The sequence below is a fragment of the Monodelphis domestica genome, chromosome 7 (genome assembly GCF_027887165.1).
Source record: "Monodelphis domestica isolate mMonDom1 chromosome 7, mMonDom1.pri, whole genome shotgun sequence".
NCBI lineage: Eukaryota > Metazoa > Chordata > Mammalia > Didelphimorphia > Didelphidae > Monodelphis > Monodelphis domestica.
The window spans coordinates 246879922-246900220 of record NC_077233.1 but is presented as its reverse complement, the minus strand read 5'-3'; the positions used below and the strand labels follow the sequence as shown (position 1 = coordinate 246900220).

Here is a 20299-nt window from a genome sequence, read left to right as displayed (position 1 = left end):
CTTATCTACACCTGGCGCAAATTACAGATAGCTAAAACAATAGCAACTGAATATTTACTGGATAAAAATAAAAGTTATAATAGTCTTATCATGATATAGATGTCTTTTAGGGTTTAGATAACCTTCCTAACAATGAGGCTATCATAGGGTATAAGAAACCAATTTTAGAACGTTGCACAAAATTCTGATGGAATAATTTTCCTGTAGAGAAGGCTGACAAACACATGGAGAGATGACTATGACTAAAGGGAAAATTATTCTGTCAGAAATTTGTCAACCAGTTGATTCTTACACAGAAGAATTCTTTTATCAAAAATGACCTCAAAATACAAACTATTTCCTTTTAAGAAAACAACAAGCTAATGGCTAATAAAAAAGTTATTACAAAAACATTGGATAGTTTAAGCAGGCTCAATAAGCTTTCCAATAAGCAATCCAATAAATACTGATAGGCCTAGAACAAATGACTGTCAGACAAAAATAATTTCAAAGATATTTTATTCAAAATTCTCCTGCCTGGAAAAACAAGATATATGACATAGAATCTGCTCATGCTCTAATAACTTATTTCACTGTACATTATATATTCTATACAACAAAACCAGCATTTGAACAACCATCCAGCATTTAAATTAAGAATCAAGGCTTTGATTGAGATATGAGACATGAGACATTGAAGTTGGTAGTGTCTATCAATTTATTCAAAGCTCTGAGCTAGTGCATCATGTAGGTAAATCGGTGTTCTCTCTAAGATTTTGATAGCTGTGATGAGAAAAAGCGGTTATCTTTTAGAACAAGATATATCTTTGTGGGTAAAATTTTTTAGAAAGGAGTTGACACAAACCTTATCCTTCTGTTTCTCTTCCAAATATTAATTCTTTTTATTCTATGTTTCTAGTACAATTTAAAATAGAAAGATTTTCTTGGGTACTAGTACAATGTTCACGTCAACAATATTCTGAATGTGGAAACATGGTAATCAGTTATTATACAGCTGCCAGTAGGGTCCAAAACAAGAAGGGAATCAAACAATATCTAAGTTCTGCCAAAATAGTATCTATCTCTTCAGGATGAAGATGTACTGAATATGCAGAATGTAGAAATCATTCCCAATTAGGTATAGTGACCTTCACTGTGGCCTAAGATAGTCCCTTTCAGGATATTTAGAAACTTACACTTTATTTCATTTTCAATTAAATTGTTCCATTTTTCCTTTTAGTAACAAGTGACTAAATAGTCTCAATAGGAAGAACAAATTACTCAATAGAGCAAGGGAATCTCTTATATTCCACTTGAAGAAAAATCTCAAGAAAGGATTTTCTAAGAATAATTAAAGTATCACTGGAGATCCAAACAGCAATACAATCATGTATGATAAAACCTTTGGGTTCTGGAGTAATGATAAAAGGTAAAGAAAATGTCAGCACCACAAAGTCAATAATTCAATAACTCCAGTGTAAGTCACAAATTGGCAAAATCCCAAGTCCTCTAAAGCACTTATATCATCCATTTAAAGTTGTGGGTCAGAATGTTTCTAAAAAACAAAACAAACAACAAAAAAAAAGTCTAACAAGAAGAAAAATGTAACAGCAAAAATACTTCTTGCTCCAGAAAAGAAAACACAAAACCCTTGTGAACTTGGACTCAAAGGTGTAAGCAGATAGAAAGAAATCTCTCAGTGATCAAAAAAGGTTTTTTCAATGCATTTTGACACTTTTTACAATTTCAGAGCTACAGTGATTGCAAAATCAGATCAGTACAAACATAAGAAAAAGGAAAATTAAATTACTTTAGGAACATCTTATATTCTCCCTCAAATTTTTATTTTCAAGGGGAAGACAACATAAATATTTCAGTCTGGCTCTTAATAAAGAAAAATACCTTCTTAAAAAGTTCAAGTTCCCATATTTTCTTCATAGTTCAATTAGCCTGGATAAAATAAGAAATATAGGGTAACCCACTATAATCGGGGACCCTAAATATTATTTGGCTTTTCAATAAAGTTTAAAGACTCACTTTTAAAGTAGCATCTAAGCATTATAGTTTTAATAACTGCGTGATTCATATTTTTTCTAAATTTTAAATAAGTTCAACTTCCCTTTTTGTTACTATATAAACTATTTTGGTAAACTGCTCTGATTTTCAATTGTTCAATCTACAGAATACAAAGCATTATAGCAATCTAATACCCTTAGGAAAAATAAAAATTTAGAAAAGGAATAAAGTGTGAAAAACTAACAGAAAACCTTGAGATGAATTTAAATAAATATTTTCAGATTCTGAAGATAGCAGCTGTTGTCAAAATTTATATATTGCCCTAACATTAAGGAATATTATAATTGTAAACAAAAGGCAATTCTGAAAAAGTGCATGTCAAGAAGGGATCCATTTATAAACGATGTAACTGATAAAGTAACTATAAAGTATTTTATCCCAAAAAGTCTGCAATATAACTTTAGCTGCAAATGTAGAGTAGAGCTTTGGAATATGACCCAAAGAGTGTTTTTCATAACATTAATTTTCTCTGAGCTGCACTCATGAATATGATGAAATAAACTTAAAAGGTTGCTTTTAAAATGTCATTAGCACATCCCGTTCTTGTACACTAGTGTAGAAAGGTCTTCCGAAGATAAACGAGTGTAGGCCTGGTTTGATTTTTTCAGCTAAAGCCATTATTATGTTAAGATCGCCCTCTGCTGTTAAATCAAGATCTATCTTCAAGTTTCGAAGAGATTTAAATGGCTTTTTTCCCTTCTGCCTGAAAATTACAAGGAAAAACCTTGTTATATTACAGAAAATGCTCACCTGAAAAAGTATAAAATTATCCTGATTTTACTAGGACTTTTACTTACGTATCATCCTCTATGTATTTTATTAGGGTTAAGGCTTTTCTATGAAGGACAAGTAGAAACTGTGCTAGAAAAGTACTTCTCAGAGACAAACCAGGTTTCAAATGAAAGACCTATAAGAAAAACAATAGTATTTTATTAAACAAAATAACATTTTAAAATTACCCCTTTCACATTTGTTTCTTAGAATTCTTTCCATAAATTCATTTCTATCACCCACTGGGAACCTATTATGCTTTCTATGGTGGTGAAGATGGAGTAAGAAGTACAGTGATTAAAAAAAAATTTTTTTTGACCATTTATAAACTAACTTTACTACCAATTTTCCTCATGAGATCTTTGTACAAAGACCAACAAATCTATACACTGAAACTAAAATACATTGATATTGTTGCAGATAAATGTAATGACTGCTCACGTGCTCTCCTTGGAAATGAAGCTGGAGGAGCTGGTTTCATTGTATACACAAAGGCTACAAGAAACACCATTTTATGGGACATTTGGTCAATGTTTCTTACTGTGTTCATGATAAGCTCAAACAAAATAACATGAAGATAATTGTAGTATGTGTGCTAACATTTGTTGCAGAGGATGAAGAGAAAGAAAAATTTTTTACTAAGAACTTGTTGGTTTGAGATTAATGTGAAGATGGGTGCTGATCACAGAAAACATCGGCAAATGCTGCTTAAATTAGAAAAACACAAGAGCCAAAAAAAAAAAAAAAAGCTTATAGACTATTCTGGAAATTAAAGTCCAAGTAGCACCACCAATACTTTCATCTAGAGAGAGAGAGATAAGTAAGGCATAGGATGTAACAAGTCCTCAATGAAAGCATGAAACAAAGGCAAGAGCACTAACTCTGGAATCAGAGGACTTGGACTTAAATTCTGCCTTAATACTTAATACTTGTGTGACATTGAGCAAGTCACTTAACCTTACTGAGTCTCAGTTTCATCATCTGTAAAATAAGGGGCACGCAGTAGATGGCCTCTGAGATCCCCTCCAGATCAACATCTATGATCCTAAGAACATCACAAAAAATTAAACAATTATCTTAGGCAAGAAACTGTTGGTCACTGATGTGGAAGTTATTAGAATCAGTTTTCTGTATGTAGTCATGACTTATCTGGTTAAAGCAAAGAAGATCAAAATCAATGTCAGATTAGAAAAAGAAAGATAAGATATAGGATACAACTGCCAACAGCCTCAGCCTGACCTATTCAAATGAACTATTAAAGATGAAAAATGGGAAAAGGCAGAGATTAACTTTGGTTATCACCATTTAATCAGTCATCAAAAGAGGAAGTCAGAAGAGTCTAGAAATCCTCATTGCTCCTGGTCTTGTCACTTTTAGGTATGGCCTGTTACTGGTGAAGATGAAAGAGCTATTTTAGTTGTAATGATGAGCTTTAAATAAACTCTGTTAATGACTAAGTTGTGGTAAGTAAAATTCTACTATAACCAAAAGCTCATTTATTGACTAAAGCCAATGACAAAAACATTTAAACACTGATAGATGTACAATCACATTAATATGGGTTTTCTTCCAAAGAACAGACTGTAATTCAAACTAATGTGATTTTGTATGTAGCATGGGGAGTTTACATAATATTTTGACATTGGATGGATACCAATGAATGACAAAAGTTGTTCATTGGTTATTCTCTGTCCTTGCCACATAATTGGCCCTTTTTTCTAGGCATAAGTCTGTCATTAGAAAGTGATATACTTTATGCTGCTTCTCCCACGCAATACCTCATTTGGAATGTGTTACAACCTATATTCACATCAATAGTGTCTCTCCATTGACCTTGGGGAACAGATCATCAATTTTCATTCCCTGAGACTTGTATTCCATGACTTCTAAAAAATAGGAGAGGCCTGAAGGTTATTAAAAACACTACACTATTTCCCTAAGGTAATTCAACATGTTCTCTTCTTGTTCAGCTCTGTATAGCTCATTGCCCATCTGTGGTATCTAGATGAAGATAAACATACTAGTGATCTGATCTATGGACTAGCCTTCCACATAGACTTGAAAACTTTTTAATATCTCTAATAGTAAAAAAATCTTTTCCCACGCACTAGTTACATGTGTTGTGGAATTTTGTCTGATTGTACTTATTAAGATTAAAGAGTCTGAGAACTGTGCTGGTAACCCACAAAAACAAAAAGATCTCTAGTTAAGCCATCTGAAGAGAATCTCTTGAGATAATACCAGTAAGAATGACAAAGTATGACAGCATATGGATGAGTTCCAATTATGACCAATATTTGACCACATCTTTAAGACTAGAACTACTGAAGTATACTTCTTTGAGCAAGAGCATGTAACATAATTTGTACTAAAAGAATGTGAAATTTGAACCTTATATAAAACACTCATAGGTCTATTTGAGCCTTTTAATTCTTAGTAGTACTAGTAGGAACTCATTAATCCAAGGTTTCATCTGTAGTGTGATTCTATGATATGAATTTCCAACATGGCATCACAATGAAATAAGAAAAATTCTAATTATTCCATCATTTATGTTAATGGTATCACCATTCTTCCAGACACTTCAGGTTTGCAACCTTCCAGTCATCCTTCTGGGCCTCATTTCCCACCCTCCCCCAAATAGGTAAGGTTTTTAAACACAGGGGTTGTATTAATCTGTCCATTGATCCCCTTGGAACACTACTTAAAAAATGTTTACTTAACAACTGCTTGCCAAGTCTTAATGATTCTCCCTTCACATCATTTCGTAAGTCTGTCAGTCTCACTTCTCAACCTAATTCAAGCCTTAAACAGATCTGACCAAGTCCCTTGGCTTCTCAATAAATTCTAGTTGCACCTACTTCTAAGGATAGAATTCAAAGCCATTTAAAACCTTTATAACCTAACTACAATCCCCCCCCCCCCCCCCCCATCCTTTATGCACTCAGTAGTCTGGCTGAACTGGTTTTAATATTCTTGAAACAAAATACTATATATCTCCATTTCAATTCTCCTCCCACCTCCATTATCCTACTTCTACTTTGTATATATTTATGTGTACACATGTTATTTCCCCCACCAAAATATAAGCTCCTTGAGGACATAGATGATTTCATTTGTTGTCTTTATATCCTCAGGGCCTAGTACAATGCCTGGCCCAAAACAAGTATTTAATGAATTTTTGTTGATTGATTCTTTTTATAATGATTGGGATTTTGCATTTGGCCATTTAAAGAATTAACCAAAAAATGCTTTTTTCTTTCCTTCTTTTACCATTTAAATGAGAAAGTGTTGTTTATTTAATTATTTCAATTGAGTAAAAAACCAGTAATTTTTAGCATTATACCTATGGTTAGTGATTGTAATTAAAATACACAGTATCTGATGTGGGAACACCTAGTACTGCAGAAGAAAATAATTTTGAAACTATTTAGAAATATTGGCAATAGTTAAAAAAATTACTTAAAATTTTAATGGATGATAGGAGTATAATGGATACCTGTTTTAGATAAAAGTTTTTATTTTTGTTGATTCTAATTCAACCATTACCTGATCCAGGAAGGCTTTTACTAGTGTGTCTCTGTGTAGGACATCTTGAAAAACATTCCTGGGAAGATAGCATAGAGACAATTGAATACAAATCAGACTGTTAAAAAATGACAACAGAGAAAAAGCTTAAAGATAGTAGAAAAGAAATGTAACTTTTGGTATTTGGATTATTACTCTAAAAGGTTTATTTCCCATAGAAATTTTCAGGGCAGTGCATTTTCTTTTTTCTACTATAATCAAATCACTATGTGGATTAATATAACTTGTCTCTGAAAATAGAGACCATACCTAAAGCAAAAATAGGCAGTTAATTAAGGCAATGATTGCTTCTAGCAATCTGCTTATAAATTATACCAGTATTTCCATTTCTAAAACACTGGGTAGCACTTAAATGGGGTGCCTTGAGGAAACTTGCTAAGCTAAATGAATTACCATTGCTACTTTAAGGGAGGCTGCAAGAAAACTAGAACCGAGCCAAGGCAGGCTCTATATTTCTCTGCTGGTGTCAAAGGTAGTTGTAAATGAGATAAGAGGTTAAGGGCTAATGAGATGGCAAGTAAGTTCTGCATTTTCTATAACTACCTCCTATATGTCAGTTCTCTATTTTTCTAGGTCAAATTTTATTCTAGTAACAAAGAAAAACATTGTTGTAGCCCTAACCTTCTTGGGATGAACAAATGGAGAAAGAATTTTTCTGGATAATTATTTAGGTTAAGATTACACTTTGAACTTTTTTTTCTTCCCATCTTTGCTGGTTTAGACAATTTAATCTGATGATTTACATTATTAGAGAAAATGATAATCTTTGAAAACTTAAAATATGAGAACTATAATCTCTCTTGTTTTTGGTGCAATCATTTATATGATCTTCATGATGTCATGATCATTATCCATTTTTATAGTCCCCATTTTTAAATACAAAAAGAGCTACAATGCTAAACTCATTTACTGAAATGTATTCTGTACTATGACCAAGGTGTGCTGCCTACATTTAGGATAAAAGTAACCAGAATTCATTCATTTTCTTTATTTAACAAGCTAATTAAATTAATAGTAATTCTACTGATATTTTAAAAGAACTAATTTTGCATCATTTGAGGAAGACAATGATAAAAGAAGAAATTGAACAGTTAATTCCATTTAACATAGAAAATATTCCTTCAAATATTATCATTAATCATGTTCCTTTTATTTTGAACATGTTATTTGAATTATATGCATTAAGATGTTACTGGCAACAATGAGCAATATTTAGTATAATTTGGAAGCCATTACATACAAATCAGGAGTAAAGCTTTCATCTGTATAGATAATTGTATCCTGAGCCACATCTTCTTCTGAAGTGGCTCTCCAAAATGCAGTCAGCTCTGATCTCATGTAACGACGCTGGTTATAGATATGTTCATGACAAGGTGGCATCTGTTTCACTGTATTAACATCCACATCTATATGTGTAGTAGGATATGGAGCATACATGACTTGTCGGAAGGGCAACACAAAACTTCCAGTTGAATCCTGTCATAATAAAAAATAAATTCAATTTATTATAAAAATTTTAGGTAACTTTACCATGCTTTCAATTGTTTTTCAGGATTCAGATTTTTTCCTGTTCTATAAAAATTCATAAACAAGCACACTGACAAAAGTTTCTTAACTTTAAAAAACCTATCAAAAGAGTCTATTAAGGTTCTGCTTAGTTATGACTCCCATTTTGGAAAATTATCTTTTTTTGAGTAATTCCAACCATTCCAAGAGATGTTACTCTTTTCATATCAATATCATCCATCACACCTTCTACCACATCCTCACTGTGGGTATTTAACTTATTAATATATAAAATATTTTTTCTTTGCATGAGGGAAACTCTGTGGCACATACAGAACAAGAGCAATATGCTGTACACCAGAAGGACTAGGTAAACTAATTCTCCAGATGACTGCAGACAAGTCACGCCACCTCTCCAAGAATTAGGTTTTGATCTGCAAACACTCATTCATTCATCGATTATGAATTTATATACTTGAGAAGAAATGAGTGAATCAAACTCTTTGTCTATCAGTGACTTTAAGTTAATCAATCAAAAACTTAAGTACCCCTACTTAGTACCTTACTAGTCACTAACCAGTCACTAAGTATAAGAGTTCACAAGTCACTTGCTAGAGTGGGTGACAACTCCAGAAGCCACTGTACCCCCACACCCCTGCCAGTAGTGCTAGACAAATTGAAAGACTGTGATTGATTCCTGTAAAGTGGGGAAGGGAAAGGAATTGACAGGGAAAAAAAGTCTATAAAAAGTTCTGAACTTCCTGTCCAAGAGACTTCTCCTTGAGATTTCTCCTTTGGAGTCCCTACTCCTTGGATCTTCTCCTTTGGACTTCTTTGGAGGATGAGGAAGGCTTCTGGAGCTTTTGGACTTATGTCTTCCACTTGGAGCTTTGGGCCTTTCTTGTTAGGTTCACTACTGCCTTGGTGAGCTTAGCTCAACAGGGATTTTCTGCATTGGGACCTTGCCTGAATATGAAATATGAAGCATCTCATTCACAAATAAGAAGATTCCAAAAATCATTCCAGGAGAGACAACTTAAGAATCATTGGCATACAAGAAGACCATGACAAAAGGAAAAGCCTAACAGCATACCACAGGAAATTATCCAAGAAAACTGCCCTGATATTCTAGAACAAGAGGGAAAAGGGGATATTGAAAGAATCCACAGATCACCTCCTGTACTTAATCCCCAACTGACAACACCCAGGAATGTTATAGCCAAATTCAAGAACTATTAGCCCAAGGAAAAAATATTATGAGCTGCTAAGAAGTAATTCAGATACCATGGAATATAACACAGGATCTGGTTGCATCTACTCTGAAGGACCAAATGGCATGGAATATGATATTCTGGAAAGCAAGGGACCCAGGTCTACAACCAAGAATCAGCTACCCAGCAAAACTGACTATATTCTTACAGGGGAGAGTATGGTCATTTAACAAAATAGAAGAATTCCAAGCATTTGTAAAGAAAAGACCAGATCTGAACAGAAAATTGTATGTCCAAGCACAGAATTCAAAAGAATCATCAAAAGGTAATTAAAAAAGAGGGAAAAAAGAAAAACAAAACAAAACAAAAAAACTTTTTTTAAGAGACCCAATAAGTTAAAATGATATGTATCCCTATAAGAAAAGAGGTCATTGGTGACTCTTAAAAATTGTTATTACCACGGGACATTTAGAAGAAGTACACTTAGAGGGAACAGTGACAAACTGTATAGGATGAAATGACAAGACATAAATATATATATAGATATATGTATGCATAAATGCATATAGTGTATATATATGTATACATACACACACACACACATATATATATATATACACACACATATGCAACTAGAGCTTTAAAAAGAGGTTAATACTAAAATAAATAGGAAAAGAAACTGAAGGGGGTAAAGTTATATGTCACAAAGAAGCACATGGTGGGAGGAGGGAGAACATCAATACACTGGAAGGGTAAAGGCTGGAGAGAGGAAATACTCAACTCATACGTGCATTGAAATTGCCCCAAAGAGGGAAGAACAATCCAATCCATAAGGGCAGAGAAATGATTTGCGCCCCATAGGGAAGTAGAAGGAAAACAAATGGACTGGTGGGGAGGGAAGCAGTATAAGGGAGGGATAGGGTGGGGGAGAGTAGTTTAAAAGGACTTTAAAGAAAATAAGGGGGGAATAAGAAGGGAGCAAGGTAGAAAGGGAAGTAAAATAAGGGTGGGAATTAGGGGAATTGATTAAAAAACAAACCATTGGTTTGGAAGGAAATAGGGAAAGAAGAAAAGGCAGGACTAGGAGTAGAAATCAAAATGCTGGGAAATACACAGTTGGTAAACATAACTGACTGTGAATGGAATGAACTCACGCATAAAATGTAAGCGAATAGCAGAGTGGATTAGAATCCAAAACCCTACCATTTGCTGTCTGGAAGAAACACACATGAGGAAGATAGATATGCATAGGATGAAAGTAAGAGGATGGAGTCAAATCTATTGGGCATCAACTGATAAAAAAGAAGGCAGGAGTCGCAATCATGATATCTGACAAAGCCAAAGTAAAAATAAATCTAGTTAGAAGAGATATGGAAGGTAATTACATCCTGATGAAAGGCAGTATAGACAATGAGGAAATATCAGTACTCAACATGTATGCACCAAATGGCATAGCATCCAAATTTCTAAAGGAGAAACTAGTGGAGCTCAAGAATGAAATAGATAGAAAAACTATACTAGTGGGAGACCTGAACCTTCCTCTATCTGAACTAGATAAATCAAACCAAAAAATAAATAAGAGGTAAGGGAAGTGAATGAAATCTTAGAAAAATTAGAGTTAGTAGATATGTGGAGAAAAATAAATAGTGACAAAAAGGAATACACCTTCTTTTCAGCAGCACATGGTACATTAACAAAAATGGACCATGAAGTAGGACATAAAAACATTGCAAACAAGTGCAAAGGAGCAGAAATAATAATTGCAACCTTCTCAGATCACAATGCAATGAAAATAATAATTAGTAAGGGTACATGGAGAGGTAAATAAAAAATTAACTGGAAATTATAAACAATACGATTCTCCAAAATCGATTAGTTAAACAAACCATAGAAACAATAATTTAATTGAAGAAAATGACAATGATGAGACATCCTTTCAAAACTTATGGGATGCAGTCAAAGCAGTACTCAGGGGCAAATTTATATCCTTGAGTTCATATATTAACAAATTAGGGAGGTCCAGATAGATTCACAAATGAATTCTATCAAACATTCAAAGAACAACTAATCTCAATATTATACAAACTATTTGACAGGATAAGAATAGAAGGAGTTCTACCAAATTCCTTTTATGACACAAATATGGTTCTGATCCCAATGCCAGGAAGGTCCAAAACAGAGAAAGAAAACTATAGACCAATCTCCTTAATGAATATAAATGCAAAAATCAAAATAGGATACTAGCAAAAAGACTCCAGCAAGTCATCACAAGGGTTATTCACCATGATCAGCTAAGATTCATAGCAGGAATGCAAGGATGGTTCAATATTAGGAAACCATCCACATAATTGACCATATTAACAAGCAAACTGACAAAAACAACATGATTATCTCAATAGATGGAGAAAGTCTTTGACAAAATACAACACCCATTCATTTTGAAAATACTAGAAAGTAAAGGAATAGAAGGGCCTTTCCTAAAAATAGAAAACAGTATATATCTAAAACCATCAGCAAACATTATCTGTAATGGGGATAAACTAGAAGCCTTCCCAATAAGATCAGGAGTGAAACAAGGATGCCCATTATCACCTCTATTATTTAACATTGTACTAGAAACACTAGCTGTAGTGATTAGAGAAGAAAAAGAAATTCAAGATATTAAAATAGGCAATGAGGAGAGCAAGCTACCAATTTTTGCAGATGATATGATGGTCTACTTAGAGAATCTGAGAGAATCAACAACAACAACAAAAAATAAACCCACATAAGTCATCAGTATTCCTATATATCTCCAACACATCTTAGCAGCTAGAATTAAAGAAATTCCATTTAAAATCACCTTAGACAATATAAAATACTTAGGAATCTATCTGCCGAGACAAACAGGAACTATATGAACACAACTACAAAACATTCTCCACAATATTCAAACTAGATGTAAACAATTGGAAAAACACTGATTGCTCATGGGTAGGATGAGCCAACATAATAAAAATTACAATCCTACCCAAATTAATTTACCTATTTATTGCCATACCACCCATTGAAATACCAAAAAACTTTTTTACTGAATTAGAAAAAAACATAACAAACTTCATTTGGAGGAACAAAAGATCAAGGATATCTAGGGAAATCATGAAAAAAAAATACGAAGGAAGGAGAACTTGCAGTCCCAGATCTCAAACTATACTATAAAGCAGTGGTCATCAAAACAATTTGGTACTGGTTAAGAGACAGGGAGGAGGACCAGTGGAACAGACTTGGGGTAAATGACCTCAGCAAGACAGTCTATAATAAGTCCAAAGATGCCAGCTTTTGGGACCAAAACTCACTATTTGATAAAAAACTGCTGGGAAAATTGGAAGATAGTATGGGAGAGATTAGGTTTGGATCAACATCTCATACCCTACACCAAGATAAACTCAGAATGGGTGAATGACCTGAATATAAGGAAGGAAACTATAAGCAAATTATGTAAACACAGAATAGTATACATGTCAGATCTTTGGGAAAGGAAAGACTTTAAAACCAAGCAAGAGCTAGAAAAAAAATCACAAAATGTAAAATCAATAATTTTGATTACATCAAATTAAAAAGTTTTTGTACAAACAAAACCTATGCAACCAAAATTAGAAGGGAAGCAAGAAATTGGGAAACAATCTCCATAACAAAAACCTCTGACAAAGGTCTAATTACCCAAATTTATAAAGAACTAAACCAATTGTACAAAAAAATCAAGCCATTCTGCAATTGATAAATGGGCAAGGGACATGAATAGGCAATTTTCAGTTAAAGAAATCAAAACTGTTAAAAAGCACATGAAAAAGTATTCTAAATCTCTTATAATCAAAGAGATGCAAATCAAAAAACTCTGTGGTATCACCTCACACCTAGAGGATTGGCTAACATAACAAACAGCAATGGAAAATAATGAATGCTGATGGGGATGTGGCAAAATTGGGACATGAATGCACTTCTGGTGGAGTGGTGAATTGATCCAACCATTCTGGAGGGCAATTTGGAACTATGCCCAAAGGGCGCTAAAAGAATGTCTGCCCTTTGATCCAACCATAGCACTGCTGGGTTTATACACCAAAGAGATAATAAGGAAAAAGGCATGTACAAGAATATTTATAGCTGCGCTCTTTGTGGTGGCAAAAAATTAGAAAATGAGGGGCTGCCCTTCAACTGGGGAATGACTGAACAAATTGTGGTATGTGTTGGTGATGGAATACTATTGTGCTCAAAGGAATAATAAAGTGGAGGAATTTCATGGGGACTGGAATAACCTCCAGGAATTGATGCAGAATGAGAGGAGCAGAACCAGGAGAACATTATACACAGAGACTGATACACTGTGATACAATCCAATGTAATGGACTTCTCCATTAGTGGCAATGCAGTGATCATGAACAACTTGGAGAAATCTATGAGAAAAACCACTATTCACATTGAGGAAAAACTATGGGAGTAGAAACACTGAAGAAAAACAACTGCTTGAACACATGGGTTGAGGGAATATGACTGGGGATGTAGACTCTAAATAAACATCCTAATGCAAACACCAACAACACGGAAATAGGTTCTGATCAAGGACACAAGTGATACCCAATGAAATTGCGACTGCCGGAAGGGTGGGTGGAGGGGAGGAAGGGAAATAATGTGATTATTGTAACCAAGGAATAATGTTCTAAATTGACTGAATAAAATTTTCACAAATGAGATAGGGACAGGGAAGAAATAACAACTCATCTGACCTTAGGAGCAAGCAGGAATTGGGCAGGCAGAGACACAGAGGAAAGAAAATGGATTAAATGATTTCTAAGATTTCTTCCAGCTATAAAAGTCCTAGGAGTTTTTGATGAGAAGCTATTAACAAAGAGTATTAAATACTTTAATTGATTACATTTCAAGCATATAAATCTTCAACTTTTGATAAATTTGCACAAATTGAGTTGGCATTTATGGTTCTTAAGGGCCAGTCACACTGAAGTCGTCATTGTGGGTGCCCACTTTGATGTGGGCTAGGTACAATGTTCTATTTGCATTCATTTTTTACCATTTGCCCCCTTTTTCACTTTGCCTTGCTTTAAAAAAAGTAGTCCAAGGATAAAATAAAGGTCTCAGAACAATATGTAATTTGTTATTCATATCTTATTGATAATTCTATCACAGTTAAAGATTCAAAGAAATAAACAGGTACATTGCATTTTTGGATATTTTAGTAGCATTAAGCATCCAAATAAGTACTTAAAATTTAAGTGTTTGGTCTTCTACTCTTGAAGTGTAGGGGGAAAAAAGAGAAAAGCAGAGCAAATTTCTAAAATGCAAACAGAAATTAAAATTTATATAGGATACAGCTTTTTTTTCTGTTAATATCCAAGGTGGCATAAACTTTATGTAGCAAAACTACTAAGTTTGCTGAGGAAAAAAGAGAAATATTCTAATTTTAGCTGTATAAAATGATGGAAATTTCCTCTCAAATAAAAACAAAAACAAAAAAATATATTTTTGTAGTGTGTTTTTGCAAGCTGGGTATGTAAAAACACCAAGTAGATAGAAACAGCATTGTATATGGAGCATTAGCAGTGGGTGGGTCATACTGTGCTGTCCCCAGGAGACAATCAACATACCCCAGGAAACATGCTAGGAACAATGATTACATTTGTAGAGCCTATATTCCCTTGAATATATTCCACAACTAAATTTTTTTAATTTCTGTAAAGGATAGATGTAAAATTCAAATGACATACATTAAATGATAATACATCAAACAGTAAATATTTTAGTGATTTTCCAAAATTGATTTGAGATTTCATTTTGTAGAAAAGGGCACAAGTTGTACCTTGAGCAGACCTTGTACAAATAACCCGGATTCATATTTAAATGAAGACTCATTCCTACAAAGTCTGGAGCACTTTCGTTCTGAAGGAGTTAGAAAAAGACACAGTGTCCTCACTATCTGTAAAACAAAAGAGATTTTCAGTAGGAAAAAAATATAGTAAAAGAGCCGTTGATTTACCACAGAAGGAAATCCTGACTAGAAACTTAATTTACATTCATTGAAGAGTAACAAGTTTCCAATACTTAAGCATATTGCCAAGTTGCCTCTCCTGCTTATAAGCAATTTTTTTCAGACAAAAAATGAAATATGAAAAAATTAGGTATAATGAAAGATCACTTCTGAAGAATTATACAAGCATAATTCTAAAAAGACCACCACAGAGCTACCCTGGTCCAAAGATTTTTATAGTAATGAAGTTTTGTAGTAATGAAATTTTGTTCTATCAATTATTGGTTTAAAAAGTCCAATGTCTAGTGTTTGGACACCTTTTTCATTATATCAAGAACTCTATTGTGAAAAGAAATTATTGGAGTATTAAGGCAACAGATCTGGAGGAGCTATTTCTGCAGGGCTTTTATACCTATCAAAAATAACTCAATTGGCTATTTATACTTCTTTGTTTTTGACATGTTTGAATTGATATATATTGGTTCATTAACCAGTGCCATCAAGGTTTAATGGTTCTATTATCTTTCATTTCCACTGGCCTACTCAAGTCATGAAAGGATGTGAGAGAGCTTGTCAATTGGGCTTACTTTGAAATTTTCTGTAACCTTTCTTTTTGTTTCTTTTGGGCAAGCAAAGATTGTGCTTTCACTGGAAATTTGCAAAGGGATATGCTGAAATTTTCCCGAGCCACCTTAAAATAATGCTTGGCACATAGTAAAGACTTAAATGTTGATTAATCCCTACTGGTACATCTGTCTCAGATTACCTTCTAATTTCCTTCATTTCTTTGTATTTATTCTCTTTCATATAGACATAAAAATGTTTAGTGTCTCCTAGTGGAATGTAAGCTCTTTTGTCAGTAGTATTTCATTCATTGAACTTCAATTCCCACTGCCTATCACATCACAGTCCTTTGATACTTGATTAACTTGAAACTGTCTCTTAATTACTAAATCTCATTGTCTATTCTAAATCTTTGTATGTTCTTGACCCCTCTTTACCATTTGACATTACTGGCTACCCTTTCCTCCTAGTTGCTTTCCTCTCTGGGTTTTCATGATACTGCTCTCTCTTCGTTGGCATCCTAGTCGAGTAAAAGGTTGAGGCTAGCACTGTTTTCTTGGTTCTCTTCTTACTTGTCTGACTACCCTTCAGTATTTTTTTGATGATTCATCAACTATATACAATTCTTACTGTCTATCAATTTTTTTCAAACTGGATGTCCCATATGCATTTCAAATTCAATTTGTCTAAAGTAGAACTTATAACTCCAACTCCTCTTGTAACGTAATATTTTTTTAAGAATATCTCTCTAGCCACCTAAGTTCTCAAAAATGGCATTATTGGACTTCTTACTTTCATCTCACATTTCTAATTAGTTGCTAGTGACTCACTAGCATTTGTTTCTAATGTTTATTTAACTAATGAACATAACTAACATACTAACATTCATTTGTTTTAAGAAAAAAAATTTTTTATCTTTATTACCTCCTTTAAAAATTATATGAGTTGGAAGCAGCTGGGTAGCTCAGTGGATTAAGAACCAGGCCTAGAGATGGGAGGTCCTAGGTTCAAATCTGGCCTCAGACACTTCCCAGCTGTATGACCCTGGGCAAGTGACTTGACCCCCATTGCCTAGCCCTTACCACTCTTCTGCCTTGGAACCAATACACAGTATTGATTCCAAGATGAAGGTAAGGGTTAAAAAAAAATTTATATGAGTTGTTTAACAAACAGAATTATTTTAACAGTAATGTATGTATCTATTAAGTAGAGCTTTACAGGCAATTTTTTTTTCTTTACTGAGTGGAGCAATCAAGGTGTGGAGACCACTAATGTTGAGAACTAAAAATAATCTCATTTTATTAAGTGAATATAACAATGTGAAAGTTTTTTTTGAAAGCAGAAGCATTGTATTTTTCTGAGGAAATGATACTATACTATGAACAGCATGGACATTAAAACTATTCTAGAAATGAATTAAAATATGGATTATTCACTTTGCATATTACTTAAGATATGTTAAAATTTCAAATTGGATTCTTTCGACTACTAGTATATACTTTTAGACTGCTTCTTCCATCATCAATTAGAAAATTCAAAATTATTTTTAATATTAATTTAAGAAAAAATAAGTAGGAATATATGTGCTACTAAAAAGTAAAATAATGCATATACAAACTAAATATAAATACTTAAAAGTTAGTGATGTAATTTTCTTCTTCCATTATTATAAATAATCAACTCTTGAAAATAAGTAAACTAAGAGGTCTGATCCTTTTGGTCACCTCATTAAAAAAAGGAAATGAGAGCAATCAAAACAACAATGATACTACTTACATCCCAATTCTCCTCTGAGAATGTACATTATAGATTAATTTAGGGCTCAAAGAAGTAGAAAAAGGGATCAAATGTAAGTGTGAAAGAGTAGGAAGAGAATAAAAAAGGAATGAAGTTAAGAGGTGAGAGATGAAAAGGAAAAGAATTAGAATATAGGAAAGAAGAATGCAAAAGGAGGGGAAGGATACACAAAAAGTAGAAGTATGGAATATTTAAGATAAAATATCTTTGAATATATTAAAAAAATTCCATTTATGTTAATTCACAGTCAAGTAAAATGGTTTTTTTGAAATGTCAAACCAAATTATGACTTCTCACTTTTTGTCATGGTACATGACAGCAATTTGGTCAGATTGTCGTTTCCAAATGTTTTTATGATATATTAATTCTTTAACTCAAATCTTTAAATTACTACAATATACTGACAATACTAATGATTCTAGTATAAGTCACTGAATGTAAAGTGACTTACCTTATTCACTTTGTCTGCACTGCTACCTACTACTACAGAACAGCCACAGGTCTGCAGGTGGGAGCTGATGGCACTGTAAGTTAAATGAAGGGAGATTTTTAAAATATTGGCTAAATAAGACAATTTTACATATTGAAAATCAAACAAAAGCAAACCATAAAGATTATTTAATAGTTAACTCTTTTAAATGTTATAAAACCCAAAGCTATCATGTAAAATCTGGCGCAAACTTTGTTTTGCGAAATCCTCAAGCACCCTTACATCACCTTAGGTAGGATTAGTAGGTTTGTCCTAGACTGAAGAGTAGTAAACCTTCCAGTATCCAGTGATCTCACTCTAGATAGGATTAGCAGATATAATCAAATCTTAAATTCTCTTGTCTTCTAAATTTCTCCCAAGTATTCAGGCAGTTCCCAGGTATTCCAGCCTCTGTCTAGAGTACTTCTTCCCGAGTAAGCCAACCAATTGTCCTTCCTGTTCTATACCCCCAAAAGAGTATAGAAGACTGCAAGTTATTCAGTTTGATGGAAAATTTCCATTCCTGGTATTTTTTCCTGGAGTCATTGTTCCCAGTCTCAGAGCTTGGCTCAGGGTGATGGTGGTGGTGGGTGGGTGGATAATTACTACTGTGATAATCCTATAATCCCACTTTGCAGTTTTGAAATTTATTGGCAAATTTATTTAATTATAAAATTAACAATTTATATAAGATGGAAAAAACAAAGACAAAGGCCACAAAAGGTACAGACACAATTACCAAATAGAGTCAGGCTTCTGTACCTCAGTTTCTTTTACCTATTAATTTCGGATAACCAAAATAACTTTGGAAAAGACAATCAAATAAAAATATGCAGAAAACAGATGCTAGTTCTCATTTCCAGAGAAACTAGGGTAGTTTTTCAATCCTATTTTTTTAACCACCAAAATTTATTGCTTAACATCGTATATTAAAAATTACTTTAATAAGCTTTTATGAAATGAAACAAATTCTTACTTGAGAAGGAAACCTTCATGGCAACTATCCCCAATGTCATCATCATTTAGTACTGTATCACTTATCTAAAGTGCAAAGAAAAAAATTAACCAAGTTAGAATAAAGTATAGAAAGAATTTGTTGTCCCTAAGATTTTAATCTAGTCGCTAGCACATTCTATGGTACATAAGTATTTAAAAAATGCCAGCTGATGGGGGCAGCTGGGTAGCTTAATGGATTGAGAGTCAGGCCTAGAGATGGGAGGTCCTAGGTTCAAATCTGGCCTCAGATACTTCCTAGCTGTGTGACCCTGGGCAAGTCACTTGACCCCATTGCCTAGCCCTGACCACTCTTCTGCCTTGGAGCCAATACACAGTATTGACTCAAAGACGGAAGGTAAGGGTTTAAAAAAAAAAATTCCAGCTGAATAAGATTTGTGGCATGAAGATTTGAAAGGGTACATTGGCATCGCTGCTTTAAATCAAGGAATGCCATGATATAATCACTTGTATGTTTAATAGTAAGTCAGAAATATGTTTCTGAAAGCTGGTCATGCAGGCAAATCACCATATCATGGTGACAAAAGGCCACCATAAATGTCCATACATCCATACCAAAATTTCATAAGTACACTTTGTCATTTATAAAAATAAGCACCATATTACTAGTTTTTGTGTTAACAGATAGCAGGCAAGTGGCAAAGATAATATAAGTAACATGAGAAAAAATGATTCACTTGCTTTGAACAAATTACATAAAATATTTCTATTTCATTCCTAAAGGTTTTTTTCCCTACAAATGCACTGCTTTACACCAAGAGTTTGCTAACTGTGTGAAAATGTAACGCTGCTTTGAATTCATAATACAAATAAGAACTTACATTTATTTCCTCAGGAACACTGTGTGATTTCATAGATGAAAGGAGTTCCATTACAGGAATAACCTCTCCAGTGAGCATTGGAATAATGCTCTGACCCTACACAATAAAGAAAAATGAGATCAAAAAAGATCATGCAACACAGGAAGATCTTGGTAATGAAACTACTAACAAGGAAAGCAAGGGATAAATGAGATTATCTTGGAATGCAAAACCCAATACTTTCATTTCGTAGAAATGCTTGATAACAAAAAACAGTGAAATAAAACAAGCCTCCCATTCAATGTTTTGATTTAAAATCAAAGATGATTTAAATTTTTCCAGAAAGTCTTTTTCCAATCACTGAATTGGTCACACACTGCCAACAATGACTTATCACGGCTGAATGTCATTAAACCCTGGTTTAAAATGAATATTTCTAATTCATTACTTGAGATATAAAAATTAATTAAAAGGACACCTACTGCTTCTCACATTTTACAGGTAGTGA

General features: G+C 33.5%; 1 protein-coding gene and 1 long non-coding RNA gene across 15 annotated transcripts in view; one reads left to right on the top strand and one right to left on the bottom strand.

Moving 5' to 3' along the window:
• Positions 1-481: 481 nt before the first annotated feature.
• C9orf72 (C9orf72-SMCR8 complex subunit) overlaps positions 482-20299 on the bottom strand; it is a 44102-nt gene continuing 24284 nt past the window's right edge. For all 14 annotated transcript variants that reach the window (XM_007498100.3, XM_056806637.1, XM_016423839.2 and 11 more), the window contains 8 exons: positions 19813-19908; positions 18954-19018; positions 17960-18032; positions 14980-15096; positions 7655-7890; positions 6376-6433; positions 2853-2962; positions 482-2758 (listed from right to left, as the gene is read on the bottom strand). In XM_007498100.3, coding sequence (XP_007498162.1) covers positions 2572-2758; positions 2853-2962; positions 6376-6433; positions 7655-7890; positions 14980-15096; positions 17960-18032; positions 18954-19018; positions 19813-19908 — 942 coding nt within the window. In that variant the 3' untranslated portion in view covers positions 482-2571. The remainder of the gene's footprint in view (positions 2759-2852; positions 2963-6375; positions 6434-7654; positions 7891-14979; positions 15097-17959; positions 18033-18953; positions 19019-19812; positions 19909-20299) is intronic.
• LOC107649529 (uncharacterized) lies at positions 5395-20222 on the top strand. The gene is made up of 2 exons (XR_001623321.2): positions 5395-5470; positions 19827-20222. It is a non-coding gene; the product is annotated as an uncharacterized LOC107649529 (long non-coding RNA).